Genomic DNA, 26,620 nt, shown 5'->3' on the forward strand with positions numbered 1-26,620 from the left:
TTTAGGTGGTTTTCCCACTAGGACCTCAGCAAGCCTATACAAGCATTCATAAGAAATTTGGAAAAAAATGTAGTAACCCTCTTCTTTCTGGGAAGAACACAGAATGAGTCAGTTTTCAGACCCTATTTCCCTACTAGCCACACTTTTTTATGTAGTGTAGAAACTGCAATACCTTTTGTCCCTTGAATAAAATCCATATTCTTTAAGATGGCTTGTATAGCCCCCTAAAACCTAATCTCTGCCAAACTCTACAAAGTCACCCCTGGCCATTCTTTCACTCAGGCTCTCTGATCCTGCTATTCTGGGTCAGTTTCAGTCCCTTGACCATAACTATGTTCTCATTTACATCTTTGCAAAACCTCCCACTGTTTGGAAAAATGTTCTCTTCTCTCTGTCCAGATAACTCCTGCTCACTCCCTAGGTCTCAACAAAAATATTACTTCCCCACACAGGACTTCCCAGACCTCCTAGATTAGAATAAGTCTTCTTGCCACACATTCCAGAGCACCTAATTGTCCCAGTGCATGACATTTATTTATTGAAGTTGTTGGAATGAAGCCAGCTTCTCTGATGGACTCAGCTGAAAAAGGAAATATTGTTTTTCCTTCACTGTATTATCTGTGCACAGTAACATGTCTGATACTGAGTAGAAGTTCAAGAAATGTTTATTGACTGAATAAACGATTAAACGCATGGGGAGTGCAATGCACACATGAAAGGAAGCATTAACTAAACAAACCTTTCAGTTTCTAATGATTAGCATCTTTACAGGCTGGAATCCTTGTTCCAGCATAGCGGGAAAAGTTTTGTCAGGAGACCTAGGTTCTAGGCCTTACTCTGCCACTAACTTTCTAGCTGTGGGACCTTAAGCAAGTTTCCTTATGAACCATGAACCTACTTTCCTCAGCTTTAAAATATTGATAATACCATCAGTTCTATCTATACGGTTGTTATGAGGCTCAAAGTTGGTGAGAGGGGATAATACTTACTGAGTGCCTACCATGTGCAAAGTCTTACGTTAGGTATGGCCATCTGCATTATCTCAAAAGAAATGAAAAGAGTCCCTGAAGGGTTATTGTTTACCTAAAGATCACAGTAAGTGGCAAAACAAGGACTTACATCCAAATTTGTCTAGTTCCAAAGGCTCTGCTTTCTGTGTTCCTTTCCTTCCTCACTATATTTCTTCAGTATCCATTTGATAAATTCTTCAAGTCATAGGACAAGCATTACCTAACTGTCCCAAACAGATTTATGTGCTCTCAACTCTAGATTCATATTATAATAATGTAATAGCTTTAGACTGCAATTTTTTGCTTAGCACAATATCTTTCCATTATTGTTCACTCAGTATTTTGCCTGGGTAATAGTACTTCATAAGTACTAAATGTTTTTGTTGTTCAGTTGGCCATTTGTGTGTGACTCTTTGCAACCCCACGAACTGCAATACACCACGCTTCCCTGTCCCTCACCATCTCCTGGAGTTTGTCCAAGTACTAAATGAGTATTTGCTAAATGAATGAAGAAACATTCTCTATCTAGTATTATTAATAAATGTAATAATATAAATGAATTTTGTTTGGTGTTTATATATAGATTTATATGTATAACCAACGAATAACAAAGGCCTGAATCACAATAGCTCATATGTGTGGGGTTTCTTAGATAATATACATACGACACCAGCTTTTATACAATACTAAATATCTCAGTTCAGTCACCCAGTTGTGTCCAACTCTTTGCAACCCCATGAATCACAGCACGCCAGGCCTCCCTGTCCATCACCAACTCCCAGAGTTCACTCAAACTCATGTCCATCGAGTCGGTGATGCCATCCAGCCATCTCATTCTCTGTCATCCCCTTTTCCTCCTGCCCCCAATCCCTCCCAGAATCAGAGTCTTTTCCAGTGAGTCAACGTTTCACATGAGGTGGCCAAAGTATTGGAGTTTCAGCTTTAGCATCAGTCCTTCCAATGAACACCCAGGACTTATCTCCTTTAGAATGTACTGGTTGGATCTCCTTGAAGTCCAAGGGACTCTAAAGAGTCTTCTCCAATACCAGTCCAGGGGACTCTAAAGAGTCTTCTCCAACACCACAGTTCAAAAGCATCATTTCTTCGGCGCTTAGCTTTCTTCACAGTCCAACTAACTCTCACATCCATACATGACCACTGGAAAAACCATAGCCTTGACTAGACGGACCTTTGCTGGCAAAGTAATGTCTCTGCTTCTTAATATGCTATCTAGGTTTCAGATAAATATATTAAAGAATATTAGGAATAGCTAATAATTGCCTGAAAGGGAATATATCAAATATAAGGTATGTGGAAATGGTTCAGGCTTACTTTGAATGTGGTTTTCTAGTTTTAATTTTCTACATGGCAGGCAACCTCAGGGAGTAACTGTACTGTTTGTAAATAACAAACTACTTAGTTTAGGGGACTTGACATATTATTTGTTGTAATGTTACCCTGTTCCAGAGGATTATAATTAATAGTAGAAACAAAATCCAGTTGCAGATGTACAGCCTACAGCATATCAATGGCCTAGGAAATGTGCTAAGGGAACTAAAATGAAGCTAAAGGTTTCCTTTACATTTACTTAGCAGTCAAATCAAGAAGAAATGTAAAAAATACTTTGAAGTTATGCAATATATGATCTAAGTCCTTCATCTAAGACAACAGCTTGTCAAAATGCTAATTGTTAGGAACTGAGAGATTTATTTAGTTAATAATGCTTCCTTTCATGTGTGCTATGTGTTTTCCAGAAGGAAATCTACAATCTATTATTAGCTTCACATAGTTACTCTTGATTATCTGAGTTAATAAATAGAACACAGACATTGGTGCAAATAGAACATAGTCATACAATAGACATGTTTCAGTTCTCAAATGGAGGGTAATGCAAACATTACATCTTTGACTGTGGAATAAATCTTGCTTCTCTGCAGCATAGTTGTCCTCTTACTTCAGTTCAGTTCAGTTCAGTTCAGTCGCTCAGTCGTGTCCGACTCTCCGCGACCCCATGAATCACAGCACGCCAGGCCTCCCTGTCCATCACCAACTCCCGGAGTACACTCAAACTCATGTCCACAGAGTCGGTGATGCCATCCAGCCATCTCATTCTCCGTCGTCCCCTTCTCCTCCCGCCCCCAACCTTTCCCAGCATCAGAGTCTTTTCCAGTGAATCAACTCGTCGCATGAGGTGGCCAAAGTATTGCAGTTTCAGCTTTAGCATCAGTCCCTCCAATGAACATCCAGGATTGATCTCCTTTAGAATGGACTGGTTGGATCTCCTTGCAGTCCAACGGACTCTCAAGAGTCTTCTCCAGCACCACAGTTCAAAAGCATCGATTCTTCGGCGATCAGCTTTCTTCACAGTCTAACTCTCACATCCATACATGACCACAGGAAAAACCATTGCCTTGACTAGACGGACCTTTGTTGGCAAAGTAATGTCTCTGCTCTTTAATATACTATCAAGGTTGGTCATAACTTTCCTTCCAAGGAGCAAGCGTCTTTTAATTTCATGGCTGCAATCAGCATCTGCAATGATTTTGGAGCCCAAAAAAATAAAGTCTGACACTGTTTCCACTGTTTTTCCATCTATTTCCCATGAAGTGATGGGACCAGATGCCATGATCTTTGTTTTCTGAATGTTGAGCTTCAAGCCAACCTTATCACTCTTCTCTTTCACTTTCATCAAGAGGCTTTTGAGTTCCTCTTCACTTTCTGCCATAAGGGTAGTGTCATCTGCATATCTGAGGTTATTGATATTTCTCCCAGCAATCTTGATTCCAGCTTGTGCTTCTTCCAGCCCAGCGTTCCTCATGATGTACTCTGCATATAAGTTAAATAAGCAAGGTGACAATATACAACCTTGACGTACACCTTTTCCTATTTGGAACCAGTCTGTTGTTCCATGTCCAGTTCTAACTGTTGCTTCCTGACCTGCATACAGGTTTCTCAAGAGACAGGTCAGGTGGTCTGGGATTCCCATCTCTTTCAGAATGTTCCACAGTTTATTGTGATCCACAGAGTCAAAGGCTTTGGCATAGTCAATGAAGCAGAAATAGATGTTTTTCTGGAACTCTCTTGCTTTCTCCATGATCCAGCGGATGTTGGCAATTTGATCTCTGGTGCCTCTGCCTTTTCTAAAACCTGCTTGAACATCTGGGAGTTCGCGGTTTACATACGGCTGAAGCCTGGCTGGGAGAATTTTGAGCATGACTTTACTAGCGTGTGAGATGAGTGCAATTGTGCGGTAGTTTGAGCATTCTTTGGCATTACCTTTCTTTGGGATTGGAATGAAGACTGACCTCTTCCAGTCCTGTGGCCACTGCTGAGTTTTCCAAATCTGCTGGCATATTGAGTGCAGCACTTTCACAGCATCATCTTTCAAGATTTGAAATAGCTCAACTGGAATTCCATTACCTCCACTAGCTTTGTTCGTAGTGATGCTTTCTAAGGCCCACTTGACTTCACATTCCAAGATGTCTGGCTCTAGGTCAGTGACCACGTTATCGTGACTATCTTGGTCGTGATGATCTTTTTTGTACAGTTCTTCTGTGTATTCCTGCCACCTCTTCTTAATATCTTCTGCTTCTGTTAGGTCCATACCATTTCTGTCCTTTATCGAGCCCATCTTTGCATGAAATATTCCCTTGGAATCTCTAATTTTCTTGAAGAGGTCTCTTTTTTTTTCTATTCTGTTGTTTTCCTCTATTTCTTTGCATTGATTGCTGAGGAAGTCTTTCTTATCTCTCCTTGCTATTCTTTGGAACTCTGCATTCAAATGCTTATATCTTTCCTTTTCTCCTTTGCTTTTCGCCTCTCTTATTTTCACAGCTATTTGTAAGGCCTCCTCAGACAGCCATTTCGCTCTTTTGCATTTCTTTTTCATGGGGATGGTCTTACTCTACCAGTTTTTCTAAGTAAAAAGAATTATGCCATGGAAAATTCACACACACATACAAATGTGAGTTCACTCTAGATTCTGTGAACTGTTTGCTAGAGCTTAGAATTCTGTCAGTGGTGGCCATTTTGCATATTGGATTCTGATCATCACTAACATGTTGAAAGTTATTCTCAACCTCACATATGGCTAATGCAGAGACTAGCAAAAGCAGGGTAAAGAAAATGTCAGTTTGGGGAAAGAAAAAATATCCCATACTATATACTACTTTGTGAAAAAAGAGGGCTCACTAAAATTTTTGCTGTTGTTTTAAAAATGAAGCTTTAGGCATTGGTCCATTAAAATAAAAAAGGGAAGAAAATTAGAAATTAGCACACACTGTCAGATAGATTGCTTTCTAGAGTGATAATAATGATTTTATTGACACTGTAATGATTGTAATGACAGGTCAACTACTTTATAATTATCTAAGGAAAATGAATAGCCTCCAAATGTAAATAACTGCCATCTTTTCATCTGTGAAATCAGATATATTATGGAATAAAAATTTACAATAAAAATGGCATTTATCTCTGAGGCATTTTAATGAAATAACCAATGAAATGAAAGGTGGGCTCCATGGCTCAGACTAAAGAAATGTAGTTAAGAGAAAAGCTGGTCCGACCCTATTGAATAGGTAGAAATAGACACATATTAGGTGGCTGAATTCCAAAAAAGAAAATATTTATCCAGTTATTCAATTATTTATCATTTAGTGAACATCTATTGTAAGTCACTACGAGAAGCACTGGGGATACACCTTATCTGACACATGGTCCTTGCATTTAAGGAGTTCACAGACATGTAAGCAAGTACTTTTGTATAAAACATCCAGTAGTAGAGGTGTGTGAAGCATTCTAAGGGGGCACATAGATGAAAGAACTGTTGAAATTAGAGAAGGCTTCACAAAGGTGGCTACCCTTAGCCAAATACCATACAAGTTTACCAGGTGGATTAGATGAGAAGGTATTCCAAGTTGACTGAAGAGTACACTATGAATCAAGAATCAGGAGTTCTAAGAACAGTATTCTTGCAAGTAGCCAATATATTGTATGCATGTGTGTATGTGCTAAATAGTTTCAGTCATGTCTGACCCTGCGTGACCTGATGGACTATAGCCCACCAGGCTCCTCTGTCCATGAGATTCTCCATGCAAGAATACTGGAGTGGGTTCCCATGCCTTCCTCCGGGAGATCTTCTTGACCCAGGGATCGAATCCACATTTCCTGCAGTCCAGGCAAATTCTTTACCACTAAGCCACCTGGGAAGCCCATCCAGCATATTAGATTAGAGGTAAATAGAAAGTCAGAGACAAATTATCAAGGACCTTGTTTGGCAAAGTAAACCTTTTGGACATTGTGATATGGATGGTGACAAGACATAAGAGGTTCTTAAACAGTGGAGTGGCATAATCAGATAAACGTTGAAATAATTAACTCTGCTAGCTTTGAGAATAAGCCAAATCCTGGAGAAGGTGGCCTGGTTGATAAGCATCAGTAATAGAAGGATTTGAGGTCTGCATGATCTCTAAGAGTCTCCTACTCTCTGGCTTTTGTCTTAACATTTCACTATTAGAATTTAACTTTACAACTTAGTACCTGTTAAAATTATAATTTGGGGGGAAAATGATATGATGGATAATGTCTACATGCATTAATTGAGCGGGGCTTCAGGACACACTTTAATAAAGGGTTCAATTTTCAAATTCTTCACTTTGAGTCATGTCTCTAATCATACTGAGATCAAGGGACTAGTGACGACCCGGGACGGGGGGTTGGGGGTGGGTTTTTTGAGACCAAGCAGATGGAGAGAGTCTCTCTTGCTCCTAAATCAAGGGAACACTGGAAATTGTATTCATTTTCTCTCTCTGCATAATGAATCACAGCAAACAGTGACTTACAACAATATACATCTATTATCTCACAGTTTACAGGAATTAGGAGTCTGGGAAGAATTTAGCTGGGTGCTCCGCACAGGGCCTCACCAGGCTACAATCCAGGTGTTGGCCAGAGCTGTGATCTTATCTGAGGCTCAAGGTGCAGTTGCAGTGCTCAGGGTGACTGACTTCTCCAAAGCCAGTAACGGACAGAGAAAGATGCTCCTTCAAGTTGCTAACCTCTAGACTCCTTCAGGTGGAAGGAGTCTGCCAATGCAGGAGATGCAGGAGACATGGGTTTGATCCCTGGGTCGGGAAGATACCCTGGCAAAGAAAAATAGCAACCCACTCTAGTATTCCTGCCTGGAAATTCCCCTGGACAGAGGAGCCTGGCAGGCTACAGTCTTTGGGATTGGACACAACTGAAGTGACTTAGCATGTAGGACAGACTCCTTCTTAAAGGAATCACCCAAGATTAGTTCAAGCCCACCAAAGATATATCCCTTTTGAGTAACTTTAAATGATCAGGACCTGAATTTCATCTTTAAAATCCCTTCATATTTGCCATAAAACATATTATGGCTCTGAAAGTGATACTTCATCATCTTTGCCACTGGCGAGTATAATAGCAAATTACAGGTCCCACACACACTCAAAGGAGGGGCATCACAAAGTGTACGGATACAGAAGCCTGGGGGTGAGAATCATGGGGTCATCAGAGAATTCTACTTATCACAGATGCCAAGAGTCAATTAGAAGAGTTCAAATCATGAGAGCCTAGAGCTAAGTAGGCAAGAAACAACTGGTCAGATAAGTAGGTAGTAAGTTATGAACAAATTCTGCCATGGGCTGGCTCACTACACCACATGCATGAGAGAAGTCTGTGTTAAAAAGGCTGGGGTCCACATGAATACACAAAGCACCAGCCAACATAGACAGATGCAGAGCCAAAAGGGGGAAATATTCTCCCAAAAGTAGACTGTAGAGATCAAGATGGGAATAGAGAAAAAGGTTTAGCAGTTTGGAAACTGTTATTAACAGGGGTAGAGAGGAGATTTCTCCATAGCACAGATCTGGAAATTCCCCTCTATTAAAAAAGCTACTGTCTGCTTTTCTCCCGCGTCAAGGCTGTATATTGTCACCTTGCTTATTTAACTTATATGCAGAGTACATCATGAGGAACGCTGGGCTGGAAGAAGCACAAGCTGGAATCAAGATTGCTGGGAGAAATATCAATAACCTCAGATATGCAGATGACACCACCCTTATGGCAGAAAGTGAAGAGGAACTCAAAAGCCTCTTGAGGAAAGTGAAAGAGGAGAGTGATAAGGTTGGCTTGAAGCTCAACATTCAGAAAACAAAGATCATGGCATCTGGTCCCATCACTTCATGGGAAATAGATGGGGAAACAGTGTCAGACTTTATTTTTTTGGGCTCCAAAATCACTGCAGATGCTGATTGCAGCCATGAAATTAGAAGATGCTTACTCCTTGGAAGGAAAGTTATGACCAACCTAGATAGCATATTAAAAAGCAGAGACATTACTTTGCCAACCAAAGTCCATCTAGTTAAGGCTATGGTTTTTCCCGTGGTCATGTATGGATGTGAGAGTTGGACTGTGAAGAAAGCTGATCGCCGAAGAATTGATGGTTTTGAACTGTGGTGCTGGAGAAGACTCTTGAGAGTCCCTTGGACTGCAAGGAGATCCAACCAGTCCATTCTAAAGGAGATCAATCCTGGGTGTTCATTGGAAGTACTAATGCTAAAGCTGAAATACTTTGGCCACCTCATGCGATGAGTTTACTCACTGGAAAAGACTCTGATGCTGGGAAAGGTTGGGGGCGGGAGGAGAAGGGGACCACAGAGAATGAGATGGTTGGATGGCATCACCGACTTGATGGACATGAGTTCGAATGAACTCCGGGAGTTGGTGATGGACAGGGAGGACCGGTGTGCTGCGATTCATGGGGTTACAAAGAGTTGGACATGACTGAGCGACTGAACTGAACTGAACTGAAAGCAAGAAAATAAGTTAATAAAAATTAAATTGTTAAAAAAAAGATTTTCAACACAAAACTCTCTGAAATACTTGCTTTCTTACCTCTGCTATAATGCTGGATGAATTAGCACTTGCAGAAGTTTAGGTATCCCCAGTAATGACACAACTTCCAGTTTTCCCTGCCCTTCTACCCCAGGACATAGAAAACTGAAGCACAGAATAAGCAAAAAGTCTAACTCTGCTCATCATCATGTTGACCTGCTTGTTCCAAGCAACTTTGTGGATTTAAGATTCTGGTTGCCTGGCTGGACTCCTAGCACTTGGCTGCTCTGTGTCTGTACTGAATTCTTAGTCTAGGTTCTACTTACTGCCTAGACTGTATTAACAGCAATACAAAATAATAACGTCCTCATTTATTATTTCTGAAGCTACGTTAATTAAGCATGATCCTTGTGGCCCAGTGGTAAAGAATCCGCCTGCCAATCCAGGAGACGCAGGTTCGATCTCTGGGTCAGGAATATCCCCTGGAGAAGGAAATGGCAATCCACTCCAAAATTTTTGTCTGGAGAATCCTCTGGACAGAGGAGCCTAGGGGACTACAGTCCACAGGGTCACAAAAGAATCAGACATGACTTAGCGACTAAACAACAGCAACAACAATGTTCATGTACTTTTCATTTAGTTGTGTTGGGTAAGGTATTAGGGATAGTATTTCTCAAATAGGTATTAATAGATTTCCATTCTTATAGTGTATTCCATTGGAAACCTCTCTGTTCCCACACCTAATACTGGAGACTTATGCCTTCAGGTAGGGGGAAGTGATTTAGGAAGGCAATAGACTTAAAAGTCAGACTCCCACTTTAGAATAATCAGAGGTAGGTCAATCAGAGTTAGGTCTGAAAAACTATTGTAATAATATAAGCAAATGGAAAGCCTTCTTCAGAAGAGGAAGGGCTGTTGAGACACGGAGGATAAGAAAATATCTCTACCTGTGTATCCCATAATTCCCTTTCTGGGCTAGGCCTGTAGAGGCTGCAGTGTAACAAATAGATATTACAAGGAAAGAGGGACCTGTACTCCAATCTCATCTGGATTCTGGGTGTGACCACACCTGACAGAACTTAGTAGTTCCACATACACAGGATGGACTAGCGAGTTCCTGAGAATAAATTTTTCTGATTCCTCATTATTTTCCTAAATTACAAATGAGACCCAAATTTCCTGTGGTCTTAGAAGCAACTGGGCTGAGAGCCAAGCGGGTTGCCATAGGGCCAGCTTGGCAAATGGAGAATTGCCCCAGAACCTTGGGTGGACAGATGGCAGACACACAGACTTAGAGGGTCCATCTTATCAGTGAGAGATGAACTCAGCTGAGCCAGCCAATAAGAGCTAGCCCTGGCCAGAATGATTTTGGCTTAAATTCATCACTTGAAGGCCACAGGTATACCAGAAAGGATGCCCAAGCCCACTAGCCTACTATCTCTTCTCCAATGCGGCCCACAGACCACTTATGCTACCCTTTTGTTAAGAATTTGAGCAAAAGCTAACTCAACATTTCCTTGTTTAATTTTTGCCTTTATTGGTTATTCTCCAAGGATGACTTTGCTTCAGGTTCACAAAGAAAACAGGAGCAACACAGATAGTAAGATGCAAACTGGATCACTTCTCTCCACCAACACTTTCTCATTGCTCTTAGGTCTCTTATGCTCTTGCTGCTGCTGCTGCTGCTAAGTCACTTCAGTCGTGTCCGACTCTGTGCAACCCCATAGGCGGCAGCCCACCAGGCTCTGCCCTCCCTGGGATTCTCCAGGCAAGAACACTGGAGTGGGTTGCCATTTCCCTCTCCAATGCATGAAAGTGAAAAGTGAAAGTGAAGTCGCTCAGTCATGTCCGACTCTTAGCGACCCCATGGACTGCAACCTACCAGGCTCCTCCATTCATGGGATTTTCCAGGCAAGAGTACTGGAGTGGCTTGACATTGCCTTCTCTGCTTATGCTCTTAGGTTAAAAGTAAAAATCCAGAAAATAACCTACGAGGAAGGCCCTGAACCACTGACCTTCTACTCCCTCTAAAGGCTCAGCTCCTGCCACATCTCCCCTTTCTCTGGGACCTGTAGTTTCATGTTAATTTTTTTTAAATTTTAAATTTATGTATTTATTTAATTGAAGGATTATTGCTTTATAGAATTATGTTGGTTTCTGTTTTTTACCACAGGGTTATTTTTAAAAATATGCTATTCCTTCTTTGAAGTGCAATCTTCCCTCATGATCTTGGCCTAGTTAGGCCCTCTTTGCCTCTCAGAGCCCAACTCTCCCATGGCAAAGCTTTGCAGACCCCCAGATGAGATCATTTGCCTTCTTAGGTACTCTCCCAGCACCCTGAACTTTCTCATGATGCAATGTACCTAGTGAATGTATTAATTTTATGCTGCCCAAATAAACTGATAGTCTTATTTCAACTATTTTCACCTAGAATAACAAATTCCCACCTGATTATATGTACTAAACCACATTACTCCAACAGCTAACTATATATTTTCCTATTTTTCAATATTGTAAAAGTCAATATTTTATTTCTTTGTCAGGCATCTACTAACCTACCTCTGCCTTCTGTGTGTACAGAAAGGCACTGGAGAAAAGTCACGTGATATTAGATGGGAAACAGGAAAATAAAAGCGTAGGAGAGGCACTTCATGACTTATCAAGAACTAAGAATATATTTTATTATTAAACATATATGACACTTGATATAAAAATGTTTTTTCTTTTTGCTACCTAAAATCCTGGTCTACTTAAAGCACTGAATTTAACAAACAATAATGCAGATAATTTGTATAATGTACATTCAAAGGCAATAAGCCTTGAAGATGTAATTGCCCATTATTCTCACTAACCCTTAATCCTTCCTCCATATCAGCCCATCCTGAACCTCAGCTTGGAGCTCAAAGACCATCTCAACAGCCCAGTTTTGGCCTTCATGCTGGCTGGAGTCCAGAGATTTCCTCAGCTGCTTTTGTCCAGTGGCTGCTGGAGTAAGATTAACTCAGCTTTAGGAGTTCTATTTCCAGTCAGTGTGAGCTAATTAAAAGGAAGGATTTCGTTTGCCTCTCTGGCAATCCCTGAGCAGCACGAAAGGTCCACACCACCTTCTTAATTCTAATTTTAGTTCTCCTCAAACGTTTCTTCTCCCTTGCAGAAAAGCATCCTATGCTGCTGTGAACTTAAAGGCTTTTGTTTTTGTTATTTCTCCCATTTGGAAAGGAACACTTTTTCACTTTACTCTTTTTAGATTTGCTCCCTCCATCAGTTTTATCCAGTAAGAGGTGATAGTTTGAAACTACTAACAAAACTGGAGAATAATTAGTTACCTAGGGCAGGTAACGTCTTTAGCAGGGATTCAAAGGTGCCAGCTCACAGAAAATTTTCATACATGCAGAGCTTTTTGGAAATAATTTTTCATAAAGAGGAATTATGTGTTATTTACTGGTGAATGTCAGTTTCTTTTCCCCCAATAATATACAACACACCTGTCCCTGACAATTTCACTGAAGAACTTGGCACTCATAGGTCATTCACTGTGGGCTAAGACACTGTCAATAATTTTTGACCAATATTCTTTACTTTCAATAAACATAAAATTATCTCATAGCTTCCTTCCCCTGTGTTCTACCCTACTGAAAAATCAGTCTCAACTATGTACTCAGCTTACCTACTTGGATATCCAATAGCGTTTCTTATCCATAACTAAGCTTTCGTCATAAGAATACCAACTCCATCCTTCCAAAAGTCAAGAGAGCCAAACATCCTTGAGTCACACTTTTGGTCCCTTTCATTTTCTCCAACACTCACCAGAAGATTTCCTCCTACCTTGTTCCTCCTCAGACTCCTTAGCTGTTGTTGCCTTTTATCATCTCTTTCATCAAGCTCAGGTTTTGATCTTCTATATACATTCACTCCATATCATGTATACAATGACGATGTTCACATTCTTTGTCTTCAAAGACAAAGAATGTGAACATTCAACTGCCTCCATGACACATCTATTCAGATATCTAATAGGCAGATATTACTTGAAATGAACTCCTGGTAGAAAAGGGAACCTCCTACACTGTTGGTGGGAATGCAAGCTTGTATGGAAACTACGGAAAACAGTATGGAGGTTTCTCAGAAAGCTAAAAATAGAGCTACCATATGATCTAGCAATCCCACTCCTGGGCATATATCCAGAGAAAACCCTAATTTTAAAAGATACATGCAACCCTATGTTCATAGAACACTATTCACAATAGTCAAAACATGGAAACAACCTAAATGTCCATCAACAGATGAACAGATAAAGAAGATGCTGTACATATATACAACAGAATACTATTTAGCAATAAAAATAATGAAGTAATGACATTTGCAGCAACATGGATGCAACTAGAGATTATATACTAAGTAAATAAGAAAGAGAAAGAAAATTATCATATGATAAAATTTATATGTGGAATCTAAAATATGGCACAAATGAACCTATCTAGTGAAACAGAGACAGAGTCATGGATTTAGAGAACAGTCTTGTGTTTGCCAAGGGGGAAGGATTTGGGGAAGGGATAGAGTAAGAGGTTAAGGTTAGTACACATACGCTGTCATATATAGAACAGATAAACAGCAAGGTCCTACAGTATACATAGAGAACTATATTCAATATCCTATGACAAATCATAATAGAGAAATATATTTTTTAAATGTGCATACATGTATAACTGAATCACTTTGCTATATAGCAGAAATGAACACAACACTGTAAATCAACTAAACTTCAAATTTAAAAAAGTGAACTCTTGATATTTTTACCTGTTCACCAAATCTGTTCTTCCCAGGAGCTCTCTCAAGTCAGATGACATTAAAAATCATGCTTGCAATTGTTTAGGACAAAAACATTGCAGTTTTCCTTAATTCTCTTTTTTTTCATATACTACATCTACTCTACAATAAAATCCTACAGGCTTTACCTTAAAAAAATATGTCCAACATCCATCAATTTCTCTCCAGCTCCACTGCTTCACCAATGACCTGAGCTGACTTTCTCTCCTCTTACTGGAATGCTACGATAGCCCCCTACTGGCCTTGCTTCCACACTTATCCTCCTTCTCCAGTCCATTCTCAACACAAGAGTTGATGCAATTCTTATAAAATAGAAGTCACATCATGTCACTCTCCTGAAAGACCTGAACTGACTCCCAATTTCACTCTGAGTGAAATCCAAAGTCCTTAAAATGACATATATTAGATCCTACATGACCCATCCCTCTCTTCCTTCTTACATAAAAAATTCCACATTTCAAAGAATGGCAGTCAGATTTGCCTAACCTGCTTAAGCAAGAAATGTTAGGGCTTTTCTTCCTCACCATCACACCTCTGATCAGTTGCCATGACCTGTTGATTACTCTTTCCTTGTGTTTCTCAAATCCATTTATATTTTCCATTGCTGATGGCACTGTTGCTTCCTACCTTCAATCTCACCTCATCTTGAATCTGTTTGCTACATGTTAATACTTTGGTGATCTTTCTACATATTAATACTATGGTGAGATGGTTGGATGGCATCACCAACTCGATGGACGATTTGGAGAAAGCTCCCGGTGTTGATGATGGACATGGAAGCCTGGCGTGCTGCAGTCCATGGGGTCACAAAGAGTAAGACATGACTGAGCGGCCAAACTGAACTGATCTTCCTAGTTAAATGCTAACCCATTCATATCATCTAAGTCTGTCTACCTCCAAAGATAGACCCTCTTTACCACCTTTTCCTGATGATTCTTGATACTTACATTACATAATATACTGCCTAACAAGTTTTAACTATAGTTCAGGCTACTTTTGAAATGGCTCTCTTTTATATAATAATAAATTCATTGGTCCACTTATTAAAAGTGCTTTGCAGCAGGCAATTTGTTTGTGAAGTTTTTATGTATTAGTCTTTGTTCTATTAACACTTGACATTTTTATAATGATTAATTTTTTATGCATGCAGTCATTTATAAAATAGTAGATTTATCCATTAATTTAGATTATGCTTTTAAGTCAAGTAAATGTCAGCCATCTCGGCATGAGTACAGATATATAGCTGGCTCTTCTTTTCTTAAAATGACTATAGATTTCATATGATAATAGTATTTAAGAATAAAAAATAATATTAAACAATAATGATAGTACTAAATAAAAATATTGTTTCATAGTTTCCAAAATGCTTCACATAAATCAGCTCATTTACTACTAAAACTACCCAAAGAGTAGATATTATCTCCCCTTTCCAGAGGAGCAAATCAAAGATCAGAGAAGTTAAGTAATTTGATGGAAAGCATCCAGCAAATCAGTGACAGAACTGACTCAGAAAGTTGTTCTACTTCATCATACACCATATGCTAATGCCTTTATATGCAGATTCTTAAATATAATATATAACAAAACCACCCATGTGTAAGATAACGAAATGCTATTTTTCAAAGTAGATAAATGCCTATCTTAAACATTTTACTTTGTGAAATTCAGAGTTTTACCTTTCAATATTAAACAAATCAGCATTGTCCTTCCGCATTATTACTAAATATCAGTCTACTCTAAAATTTTTGATGTGACATGTAGGTGACATAATACATTTGGAAACCATAACAACGTGCTATTCAAAACCATTTCTAGTTTTAAAAGGTTAGATTTTGGTTCTGTTTAAAGGTCAGACCTGAAAATATGCTGATGATTACATTATTCCACACGTTTTGGATGGTGCCTTTAAAGTCTTGGCATGAAGTCATGAACAAAAAACACAATGAGATTTGTATGAAGATTCCTCTTAATTCCTCTAACTCATAAAGGCTTTGGTTTTAAAAACTCAAAAATACAGGTGCACAAAATGAATGGCTTTACCTGTATCACCAGTTTCCTTGTTCTTGACTTCTGTGGTTGCTTCAGAAGAGGTGAGTGGACTAACTGGAGGGTTGGAAGTAAAGCTTGTACACCCTGTAGATGTGTTGATTTCAAAATATTCTTGGTTGTGATTCATTCGATGAAAATCCAGAGAAGACACAATAGATGTTCGTTGTTTAGGCTAAAACAAATGAGCATGATAAAAGTGTTAATATGATCATGCTCATCTTCAGCCCAATTTCCCCATCAGTTTAATCTAAGTGATTGTTTTCAGTCACACTGTCTATCTTTTACACATAAAATATAGTTGTGTTTTACAGAGAGACATTAAATAATCCCTTAATTCAATAATAAAAAATGTTTAATGAAAAAATGTCATGGCATAGTTGATACAACAATTTAGACTTTTTTGTTAGATTTCTCCAGAAGACTGCAAAAATACAGTGCTCAGAATTTCTCTTAGTGATCAATTCAGAAAGTTGCAGTTTTGACTCACCTTTCATTCAGCTAACATTTATAAAGGATTCTGCATTTGGCAGACCCTGAGAATATAGAGTCTAATAAAGAAATAAAAGGGTCCTTACAATATGGAAACATAATTAAGGCAATTCCATTTTTTAATTTTCTATATAGTCCAAGGAACTGGGAACATTAGATACTGTCCCCAGCTATCATATGATGAAATTTCATCATTAAAATGAAGTAAATTTGTATAGGACATTTTCCAGGATCTAAGAATCTACTTGTATTTGTAGTGAACTTTGATTTCTTTTTTAAGGATTTAAATTAATCCCCAAATAGCAAAAAGAAAAAGTTTAAACATAAACAATAAAATCATGGAGTAACAGCAGATATAATCTATACCTTTTGTCAGTAATGGATTGTTCCCTATAGCAGTTTTCTGGTTTTTTTCCCCACAATTTTAATTATATTCACTTTTTGTTCTTGCTGACCAGAGGTTCTAACATCACCCTTCAGAAAAACTGCAGTCTTTTTGGCTCTCAGGATTGTGCACATTTCCTAATTTAAGTTTTCTTATGTTTTATTCTTATTATCACTGTTAATGAAATATTACAATCTCACAATAATAAGAGATTAAATACAATCTCTTTACAATAAAATTTATTGTACTTAACTTTCTGCAAAGTACAAAAAGTGCAATAAACTTGTGGCTTAGTATCACTTTCACTGTCCTCAAATACTTGCTAATTTTATCACTGAACTCCACAATTATTTTCCTGCAAAATATTCATGTTACCATTTCTCTTCCAGCTCATCATGTTTTTTGAAAAGCAGACATTACTTAGTCTATAATCTAAAATAGCTGATGATATTGAAAATGTGTTTTTTTATAGACTTTTTTTTTACTTAAGGTGTTCAAATTATCATAACATACTTTACACTTTCACCCTTGCAATATTTTTATAGAAATGGTTAAGAGGCATAAATATTGTTATACGAGTATGTTATTTATTATTATGACACATGAACTCAGTAATGCAATTCAAATTAATACCCACATAGGACTCAGTTGCTTTTGAAGTATAAAAGACTGGTGTTCAATGTCAGGCTTGATTTCTCATGAAATGTCTGTCCTTGGGGCTACTAAATTTCAATTCACTTTCAAAGTTCTTCCTGCTAGACTATATAACAGGAATTAAAAACATGGATCTGACCCTGGCTCCAAAAGAAACACAGGTATGTCATTATCATGGTTTTGTCTCATTGTGTTGTATTTTATTTTTGTTTCACTTTGTATAAAGGCAGCAAACCAAATTTATATGATGTACCCTCTCATAAACATTATAAGGATAAAGCCAACTGATGTGTATGACTGCTTTACTTATAAATGTTTCTGAAATACATGTTTCTGAACCTTGACCACCCAATGTTTTAAATCCACTAGAAGTACAATTTGTTATACAATCAAGCAAGAAAATAAACTATTTTTCTGCATTAATTTATTCTACAAGTATTTGCTAAGTGTATACTAAATTGTGGATACTTTGGTAAGCAGTATGATTTGACTAAGATGAGGAAGACATTGTCCCTCTTCTCTGGGTGATTACAGACTTGAAGTGGGAAGAGGGATGGTGCATGAGGGAAGAAACCAGCAATCCAAGGATTATGTGTCAGTACAGCATAATACAGCGATAAGCATCATGAGAAGTGGACACAAGATGTAAAAGATGAGCCTCTACTTTAGAGATACAATTAGGAAAGTCCATGGAATTCTCCAGGCCAGAATACTGGAGTGGGTAGCCTTTCCCTTCTCCAGGAGATCTTCCTAACCCAGGGATCAAACTCAGGTCTCCCAAAGTGTGGGCGGATTCTTTACTAGCTGAGCCACCAGGGAAAGTAGAGATGGTAGGAAAACAAAAGAGGATGGGAAGAGGGAAAGTGCAAACTGCAAAAGGTTCAGTATGGCTGTAGAGCAGAGTATGTGATGGTAGCGGTGGGTTCAAGATGTGAGATACTGGATGTTTCAGGGGAGAAAGCATGAAGGGCTCTAATGCCATATTAAAGAGTTTGGTCTTTCATCTGACTATTTTAAGAAACCACTGGATGATTTCTAAGCAAGCGAGTTTCATAGCTGGGTTTGAATTTCAATGAAATCATTTTAGAAGTTTAAAGAATGAACAGGTAAGGGCAGAATCTGATGAAGACAGACTACAAGGATATTATTAAATTGAGCCAAGACATAACGGGGTCCTGAGGTAAAGCAGTTGCAGTAGTGTTGGAGATCACAGATGTTTTTAGGAGATACTAAGGAGGTTAGTTCTTTAGATCTTGGCATCTCATTGGATGTGAAAGTTGATTTTCAGGGAGGAGTCTAGGGTGACTCAGATTTTTTGATTGGTTAGATGCCAAAAGATAAGGTTTTTGTGGGCAATATAAATGTATACACTCCTGTACCAGAATTACACAAGATGTACTCAGCAGTGGTCACAGGACTGGGAAAGGTCAGTTTTCATTCCAATTCAAAAGAAAGGCAATGCCAAGGAATGTTCAAACTACTGCACAATTGCACTCATCTCACAAGCTAGCAAGTAATGCTCAAAATTCTCCAAGTCAGGCTTCAACAGTACTTGAACCATGAACTTCCAGATGTTGAAGCTGGATTTAGAAAAGGCAGAGGAACCAGAGATCAAACTGCCAACATCTGCTGGATCATCGAAAAAGCAAGAGAGCTCCAGAAAAACATCTACTCTTGCTTTATTGACTATGCCAAAGCCTTTGACTATGTGGATTACAACAAACTGTGGAAAATTCTTAAAGAAATGGGAATACCAGACCACCTTACCTGCCTCCTAAGAAATCTGTATGCAGGTCAAGAAGCAACAGTTAGAACTGGACATGGAACAACAGACTGGTTCCAAATAGGAAAAGGAGTACATCAAGGCTGAATATTGTCTCCCTGCTTATTTAACTTATACGCAGAGTACATCATGAGAAACACCAGGCTGGATGAAGCACAAGTTGGAATCAAGATTGCCAGGAGAAATATCAATAACCTCAGATATGCAGATGACACCACCCTATGGCAGAAAGTGAAGAACTAAACAGCCTCTTGATGAAAGTGAAAGAGGAGAGTGAAAACGTTGACTTAAAACTCAACATTCAGAAAACTAAGATCATGGCATCTGGCCCCAGAACTTTATGGCAAATAGATGGGGAAACAATGGAAACAGTGACAGACTTTTTCTTAGGCTCCAAAATCACTGCATATGGTGACTGCAGCCATGCAATTAAAAGACGCTTGCTCCTTGGAAGAAAAGCTATGACTAACCTAGACAGCATATTGAAAAGCATAGACATTAGTTTACCAACAAAGGTCCATCTAATCAAAACTATGTTTTTCCAGTAGTCATGTATGGATGTGAGAGTTGGAGTATGAAGAAAGCTGAGTGCCGAAGAATTGATGCTTTTGAACTATGGTGTTGGAGAAGACTCTTGAGAGTTCCGTGGACTACAAGAAGTCATCCAACCAGTCCATCCTAAAGGAGATCAGACCTGAATATTCACTGGAAGGACTGATGCTGAAGATTAAACTCCAATACTCTGGCCACCTGATGTGAAGAACCGATTCATTGGAAAAGACCCTGATGCTGGGAAAGATTGAAGGCAGGAAGAGAAGGGGATGACAGAGGATGAGATGGTTGGATGGCATCACCAACGCAATGGACATGAGTTTGAGTAGGCTTCTGGAGTTGGTGATGGACAGGGAAGTCTGGCATGCTGCAGTCCATGGGGTTGCAGAGAGTCGGACACAATTGAGCGACTGAACTGAACACTGATGCCTGTATGCTCGCGGCACTCAGTATAGACTTCTTAGCCTTTATGATTATGCAAATATACATGATATTTCCCTTTCTTTCTTTCTTTGAGCAGAGTACTGTGATTTCACTGTAGCATAGCTTCAATCTTCAAATAACATATCAAGAGGAAAGGAGAGAGGCTAATGAAAATTCCAAAGGGAAGAAATCAGTGATCATCTGATCTCATTCTTATTTGGTTATTCAGAACTATCTATAGTTCTCATGAGTCAGTTTAAGGAACATGTCTGACAGAATGTGGTCCACTGGAGAAGGGAATGGCAAACCACTTCAGTATACTTGCCTTGAGTACCCCATGAGCAGTATCAAAGGAAAAAATGATAGTATACTGAATGAGGAATTCCCCAGGTTGGTAGGTGCCCAGCATGCTACTGGAGATCAGTGGAGAAATAACTCCAGAAAGAATGAAGGGATGGAGCCAAAGCAAAACAAATACCCAGTTGTTGATGTGACTGGTGATAGAAACAAGGTCTGATGCTATAAACAGCAATATTGCATAGGAACCTGGAATGTTAGGTCCATGAATCAAGGAAAATTGGAAGTGGTCAAACAGGAGATGGCAAGAGTGAACGTCGACATTCTAGGAATCAGTGAACTAAAATGGACTGGAATGGGTGAATTTAACTCAGATGACCATTATATCTACTACTGTGGGCAGGAATCCCTTGGAAGAAATGGAGTAGCCATCATGGTCATCAAAAGAGTCCGAAATGCAGTACGTGGATGCAGTCTTAAAAACAACAGAATGATTTCTGTTCGTTTCCAAGGCAAACCATTCAATATTACAGTAATCCAAATCTATGCCCCAACCAGTAATGCTGAAGAAGCCGAAGTTGAACAGTTCTATGAAGACCTACAAGACCTTTTAGAACTAACACCCCAAAATGATGTCCTTTTCATTACAGGGGACTGGAATGCAAAAGTAGGAAGTCAAGAAACACCTGGAGTAACAGGCAAATTTGGCCTTGGAGCACGAAATGAAGCAGGGCAAAGGCTAATAGAGTTTTGCCAAGAGAACTCACTGGTCATAGCAAATACCCTCTTCCAACAACACAAGAGAAGACTCTACACATGGACATCACCGGGTGGTCAACACCGAAATCAGATTGATCATATTCTTTGCAGCCAAAGATGGAGAAGCTGTATACAGTTAGCAAAAACAAGACCAGGAGCTAACTGTGGCTCAGATCATGAACTCCTTATTGCCAAATTCAGACTGAAATTGAAGAAAGTAGGGAAAACCACTAGACCATTCAGATATGACCTAAATCAAATCCCTTATGATTATACAGTGGAAGTAAGAAATAGATTTAAGGGTCTAGATCTGATAGATGGAGTGCATGATGAACTCTGGACGGAGGTTCATGACATTGTACAGGAGACAGGGACCAAGACCATCCCCATGGAAAAGAAATGCAAAAAAGCAAAATGGCTGTCTGAGGAGGCCTTACAAATAGCTGGGAAAAGAAGAGAAGTGAAAAGCAAAGGAGAAAAGGAAAGATACAAGCATCTGAATGCAGAGTTCCTAAGAATAGCAAGGAGAGATAAGAAAGCGTTCCTCAGCGATCGATGCAAAGAAATAGAGGAAAACAATAGAATAGGAAAAACAAGAGATCTCTTCAAGAAAATTAGAGATATCAAGGGAACATTTCATGCAAAGATGGGCTCGATAAAGGACAGAAATGGTATGGACCTAACAGAGCAGAAGTTATTAAGGAGAGGTGGCAAGAACACACAGAAGAACTATACAAAAAAAATCTTCACGATGAAGATAATCACGATGGCGTGATCACTCACCTGGAGCCAGACATCTTGAAATGTGAAGTCAAGTGGGCCTTAGAAAGCATCACTATGAACAAAGCTAGTGGAGGTGATGGAATTCCAATTGAGCTATTTCCAATCCTGAAAGATGATGCTGTGAAAGTGCTGCACTCAATATGCCAGCAAATTTGGAAAACTCAGCCGTGGCCACAGGACTGGAAAAGGTCAGTCTTCATTCCAATCCCAAAGAAAGGCAATGCCAAAGAATGCTCCAACTATCACACAATTGCATTCATCTCACACGCTAGTAAAGTCATGCTCAAAATTCTCCAAGCCAGACTTCAGCAATATGCGAACCGTGAACTTCCAGATGTTCAAGCAGGTTTTAGAAAAGGCAGAGGCACCAGAGATCAAATTGCCAACATCCGCTTGATCTTGGAGAAAGCAAGAGAGTTCCAGAAAAACATCTATTTCTGCTTCATTGACTATGCCAAAGCCTTTGACTGTGTGGATCACAATCAACTGTGGAACATTCTGAAAGAGATGGGAATACAAGACCACCTGACCTGTCTCTTGAGAAACCTGAATGCAGGTCAGGAAGCAACAGTTAGAACTGGACATGGAACAACAGACTGGTTCCAAATAGGAAAAGGAGTACATCAAGGCTGTATATTGTCACCCTGCTTATTTAACTTCTATGCAGAGTACATCATGAGGAATGCTGAGCTGGAAGAAGCACAAGCTGGAATCAAGATTGCCAGGAGAAATATCAATAACCTCAGATATGCAGAATACACCACCCTTATGGCAGAAAGTGAAGAGGAACTCAAAAGCCTCTTGATGAAAGTGAAAGAGGAGAGTGAAAAGGTTGGCTTGAAGCTCAACATTCAGAAAACAAAGATCATGGCATCTGGTCCTATCACTTCATGGGAAATAGATGGGGAAACAGTGGAAACAGTGTCAGACTTTATTTTTTTGGGCTCCAAAATCAATGCAGATGCTGATTGCAGCCATGAAATTAAAAGACGCTTACTCCTTGGCAGGAAAGTTATGACCAACCTAGATAGTATATTGAAAAGCAGAGACATTACTTTGCCAACCAAGGTCCGTCTAGTCAAGGCTATGGTTTTTCCCGTGGTCATGTATGGATGTGAGAGTTGGACTGTGAAGAAAGCTGATTGCCGAAGAATTGATGCTTTTGAACTGTGGTGCTGGAGAAGACTCTTGAGAGTCCGTTGGACTGCAAGGAGATCCAACCAGTCCATTCTAAAGGAGATCAATCCTGGGTGTTCATTGGAAGGACTGATGCTAAAGCTGAAACTCCAATACTTTGGCCACCTCATGCGATGAGTTGACTCACTGGAAAAGAGTCTGATGCTGGGAGGGATTGGGGGCGGGAGGAGAGAAGGGGACCACAGAGAATGAGATGGCTGGATGGCATCACCGACTCGATTGACATGAGTTTGAGTGAACTCCGGGAGGTGGTGATGGACAGGGAGGCCTGGTGTGCTGTGATTCATGGGGTCGCAAAGAGTCGGACACGACTGAGCGACTGAACTGAACTGAACTGAACTGAACTGAGGTAGTGAGGAGCCATTGCCCAAAGTTCCCTGAGCATCTGAGGTAATGGAAAATGAGAATCATTATATGTTAGTCATGCTCTAAGAAAGGGGACCAGCAAACTATGGCATGTGGCCCAAATCTGGCCTGTCTCCTGATAATGAAAATAAAGTTTTATTGGAATACAACTACGTTCATTCACTTATTGTCTACAACTTCTCTCAACACTGCAATGATAGATTTGAGTAGTTGTAACAGAGGCCATATTATCCACAACACCTAAAATATTCACTGTTTCTTTAGAGAAATTGTTAGCCAATCCCTGTTTTAAGGGATCATTTTACACATCATTTTAGTGTTCAACAAAACCATAAATGTAGATTCGCTTTTACTCCTCAGCCTTACGTGCATTTAGGTTGAGGCCATGTAACTGATTAATTGACTTGTTAGTAGAAGTAAGCCTTTTCCATCCATCTCTTACTCACCAGATCATGTAGTTTCAAGATGAAGGGAGGTCAGTCAACCCACATCGGGCTTTATGAGAAGCTGAAGTAAACATCCTCTACGTGAAACTACTGAGATCCTGTGTTTGTCTGTGGTGGTCCTAGAACTACTTACTCTAACTAGCACAGAATGCAGTGGCTCAGGGAGGTTAAATGATCTACTCAAGATTACATAAGCAGTGGGATTTCCCTGGTGGTCCAGTGGTTAAGAATCCTCCTTCCAAGCATGGGAGTCAGGCTGGAAACCTGGTCAGGGAACTGGGATGCCACATGCCACAAGGCAACTGAGCCCACATGCCACAGCTACAGAGCCTGAGCATGCCATAACAAAAGATCCTGCATGGCACAACTGAGACCCAACACAGCCAAATACATAAATAAAAATAAGTAAATAAACATTAAAAATGAAATAATAGAAATATTTTAAATATTTATTTATTTATTTTAAATGGAGGACAATTGTTTTACAATATTGTGATGGTCCTTGCTATACATCAGTATGAATCAGCCACAATCGTACATGTCCCCTCTCTCCTGAACCTGCCTTCCATCTCCCTGTACACCTCATCCTTCCAGATTACATAAGCAGTTAGCAGGAAGGATTTAGATTAGAAAGAATGTTCATGTATTCAGACCTAGAGACAAACAGATGGTGCCTCAAAAACACAAAGGACAGAGGCAGAATTAAAAACAGATATCTATGGGGGGAAACAATAGTAATGGGAGAAAAAAAAATAAAGAGATGGTAGAGATATTAAAAATGGAGATAAAAGAGGATGAGTCTGGAATATTTGCTTAAACTTTTAATAGAGTCTATCTTTAAAAAAAAACTATTCTGATGGAATCCTGCTAAGCCATTCAGTATAAGAAAAAAAATATTTTCATAAATTCACTGAAATTACAAATGGAATTTGTCAAAGTTCAATGTCTAAAATAAGTGGGGTCTCTAAAATATCTCCCCTGCCTTGTGGCCAGCATTCATATAGCCCCAGTTTCCAAAGGACTTGCTCCCACACATATTCACTTAACTAGAGTCAGCAAACTATAGATCATGTGCTAAACCCAGGCTTCTGACTATTTCTGTAAAGTCTGTGAGCTAAGAATATTTTTACATTTTTTAATGGCTGAAAAAAAGTAAGAAAATAATATTAGTGACAGGTGAAAATTATATAAACCCAAATTGCAATGTTTTTAAATAAAGTTTTATCAGAACATAGTCTATCCTCATTCACTTGTAAGTACTTAATTATACATAGGGACTTTCCTGGTGGTCCGGTGGTTGAGAATCTGCCTGCCAATGGAGGGGACCAGGTTTGATCCCTGGTCCAAGAACTAGAATTTCACCTGGCGCAAGGCAACTGCACCCTTGCACCACAACTACCGAAGCCCAGGTGCCTAGAACCTGTGCTCTGCAACAAGAGAATCCACTGCAAGGAGGAGCCTGTGCATGTCAACTAGAGAGTAGCCCCCACTCACCGAAACTAGAAAAAGCTGATGGGCAGCAATAAAGAACCAGCATAGCCCAAAATAAATAATACATATATTTTTAAAGTATATATTGTCTATGGTTGTCTTCATGATATGGTAGCAGAATTAAATAGTTGCAACAGAGACCACATGACTCACAAACCCTAAATTATTTTCCTCTCTGGTCCTACAACAGAGAATGAATTGGTGATCCCTGCTATGCACTGATTAGGGAATACTTCTGAGGACCTGAAACTAAGTAGATACATGAATGATTGTGAGTCAAGGCCAGTTACATGGGATTGCTGGACCCAGTCCAAAATGGAAATGTGGGGCTCTTTGTTCCAAAAGCAGGGAAAAAGTTTTCCCTTTATTCCATAGTCTTTCTCTAGATCTGTCATGGTAACTTTTATTTGCCATGTACTGTTACATTCCCTTGGATACAGGGACGCTTACAGGATGAGAGCAGACCTTCACAGGCATTCAGGGGTTTTCCCCTGCAACTCAGTACATATACTCAAACTTGACCATCCCCACACTCAGGGTCTCAGTGCTGTGTCAGCAACTGGTGGGCTGGCTGGGAGCACTGGGGTTGGGGGATCAGGTGTTCCTTAGTAATGTGGGGAGATGGAGGGTGGTGGGACCACAGATAAGCCAAGGCTCCAAGCCCCAGCACATACTCCATTATTCCACTGATTTCACTTACAAAATACAAATACAAAGATAAGAATTAAGAATTTTAGACAGCTATGCAAGAGTATTAAAATCCAAACATGGGGTTTTCTTAGCATGAAGCCTATTGACACTGCACTGGTCCCACATCAATGAAGCCAGTGGCATCTTAACTATTACTACAAATGGACTAATGTGTGAATTTACTGGTGTCACATAGAGGATAGCATGCATCCCCACCCTTATTTTGGATTCTCTTCATCAATCAGAATCAAGTTCGTAAGAATATGTCTATGCTGTACAGAGATTTAAATGAAATGCAACATTCTGATGCAATGCGTGCTAAGGTGCTTCAGTCATGTCCAACTCTTTGCAACCCCATGGGCTGTAGTGCACCAGTCTCCTCTGTCAATGGGATTCTCCAAGCAAAGACAGTGAAGTGGGTTGCCATTTCCTCCTCCAGGGAATCTTCCCAACCCAGGGAATTTAATGGCATTACCGTAAACCAGATGATATGATTCACATATGAATAAAATGAGAGCCCAAAATTCCTAACTAGGATGAGATTTAGGTAATGTTTACATTT

The 26,620-nt window shown here is 39.5% G+C and overlaps 1 protein-coding gene across 1 annotated transcript in view; it reads right to left on the bottom strand.

Annotated features, from left to right (window-relative positions):
• Window positions 1-26,620, bottom strand: part of LOC148777644 (ankyrin repeat and sterile alpha motif domain-containing protein 1B-like) — a 573,212-nt gene that overhangs the window by 33,126 nt on the left and 513,466 nt on the right. Inside the window, exon 12 of the mRNA XM_088837030.1 lies at window positions 15,735-15,915. Coding sequence (XP_088693156.1) covers window positions 15,735-15,915 — 181 coding nt within the window. The remainder of the gene's footprint in view (window positions 1-15,734; window positions 15,916-26,620) is intronic.

This window comes from Moschus berezovskii, chromosome 6 (genome assembly GCF_049115385.1).
Source record: "Moschus berezovskii isolate FMDL1 chromosome 6, NW_MosBer_1.0, whole genome shotgun sequence".
Lineage (NCBI taxonomy): Eukaryota > Metazoa > Chordata > Mammalia > Artiodactyla > Moschidae > Moschus > Moschus berezovskii.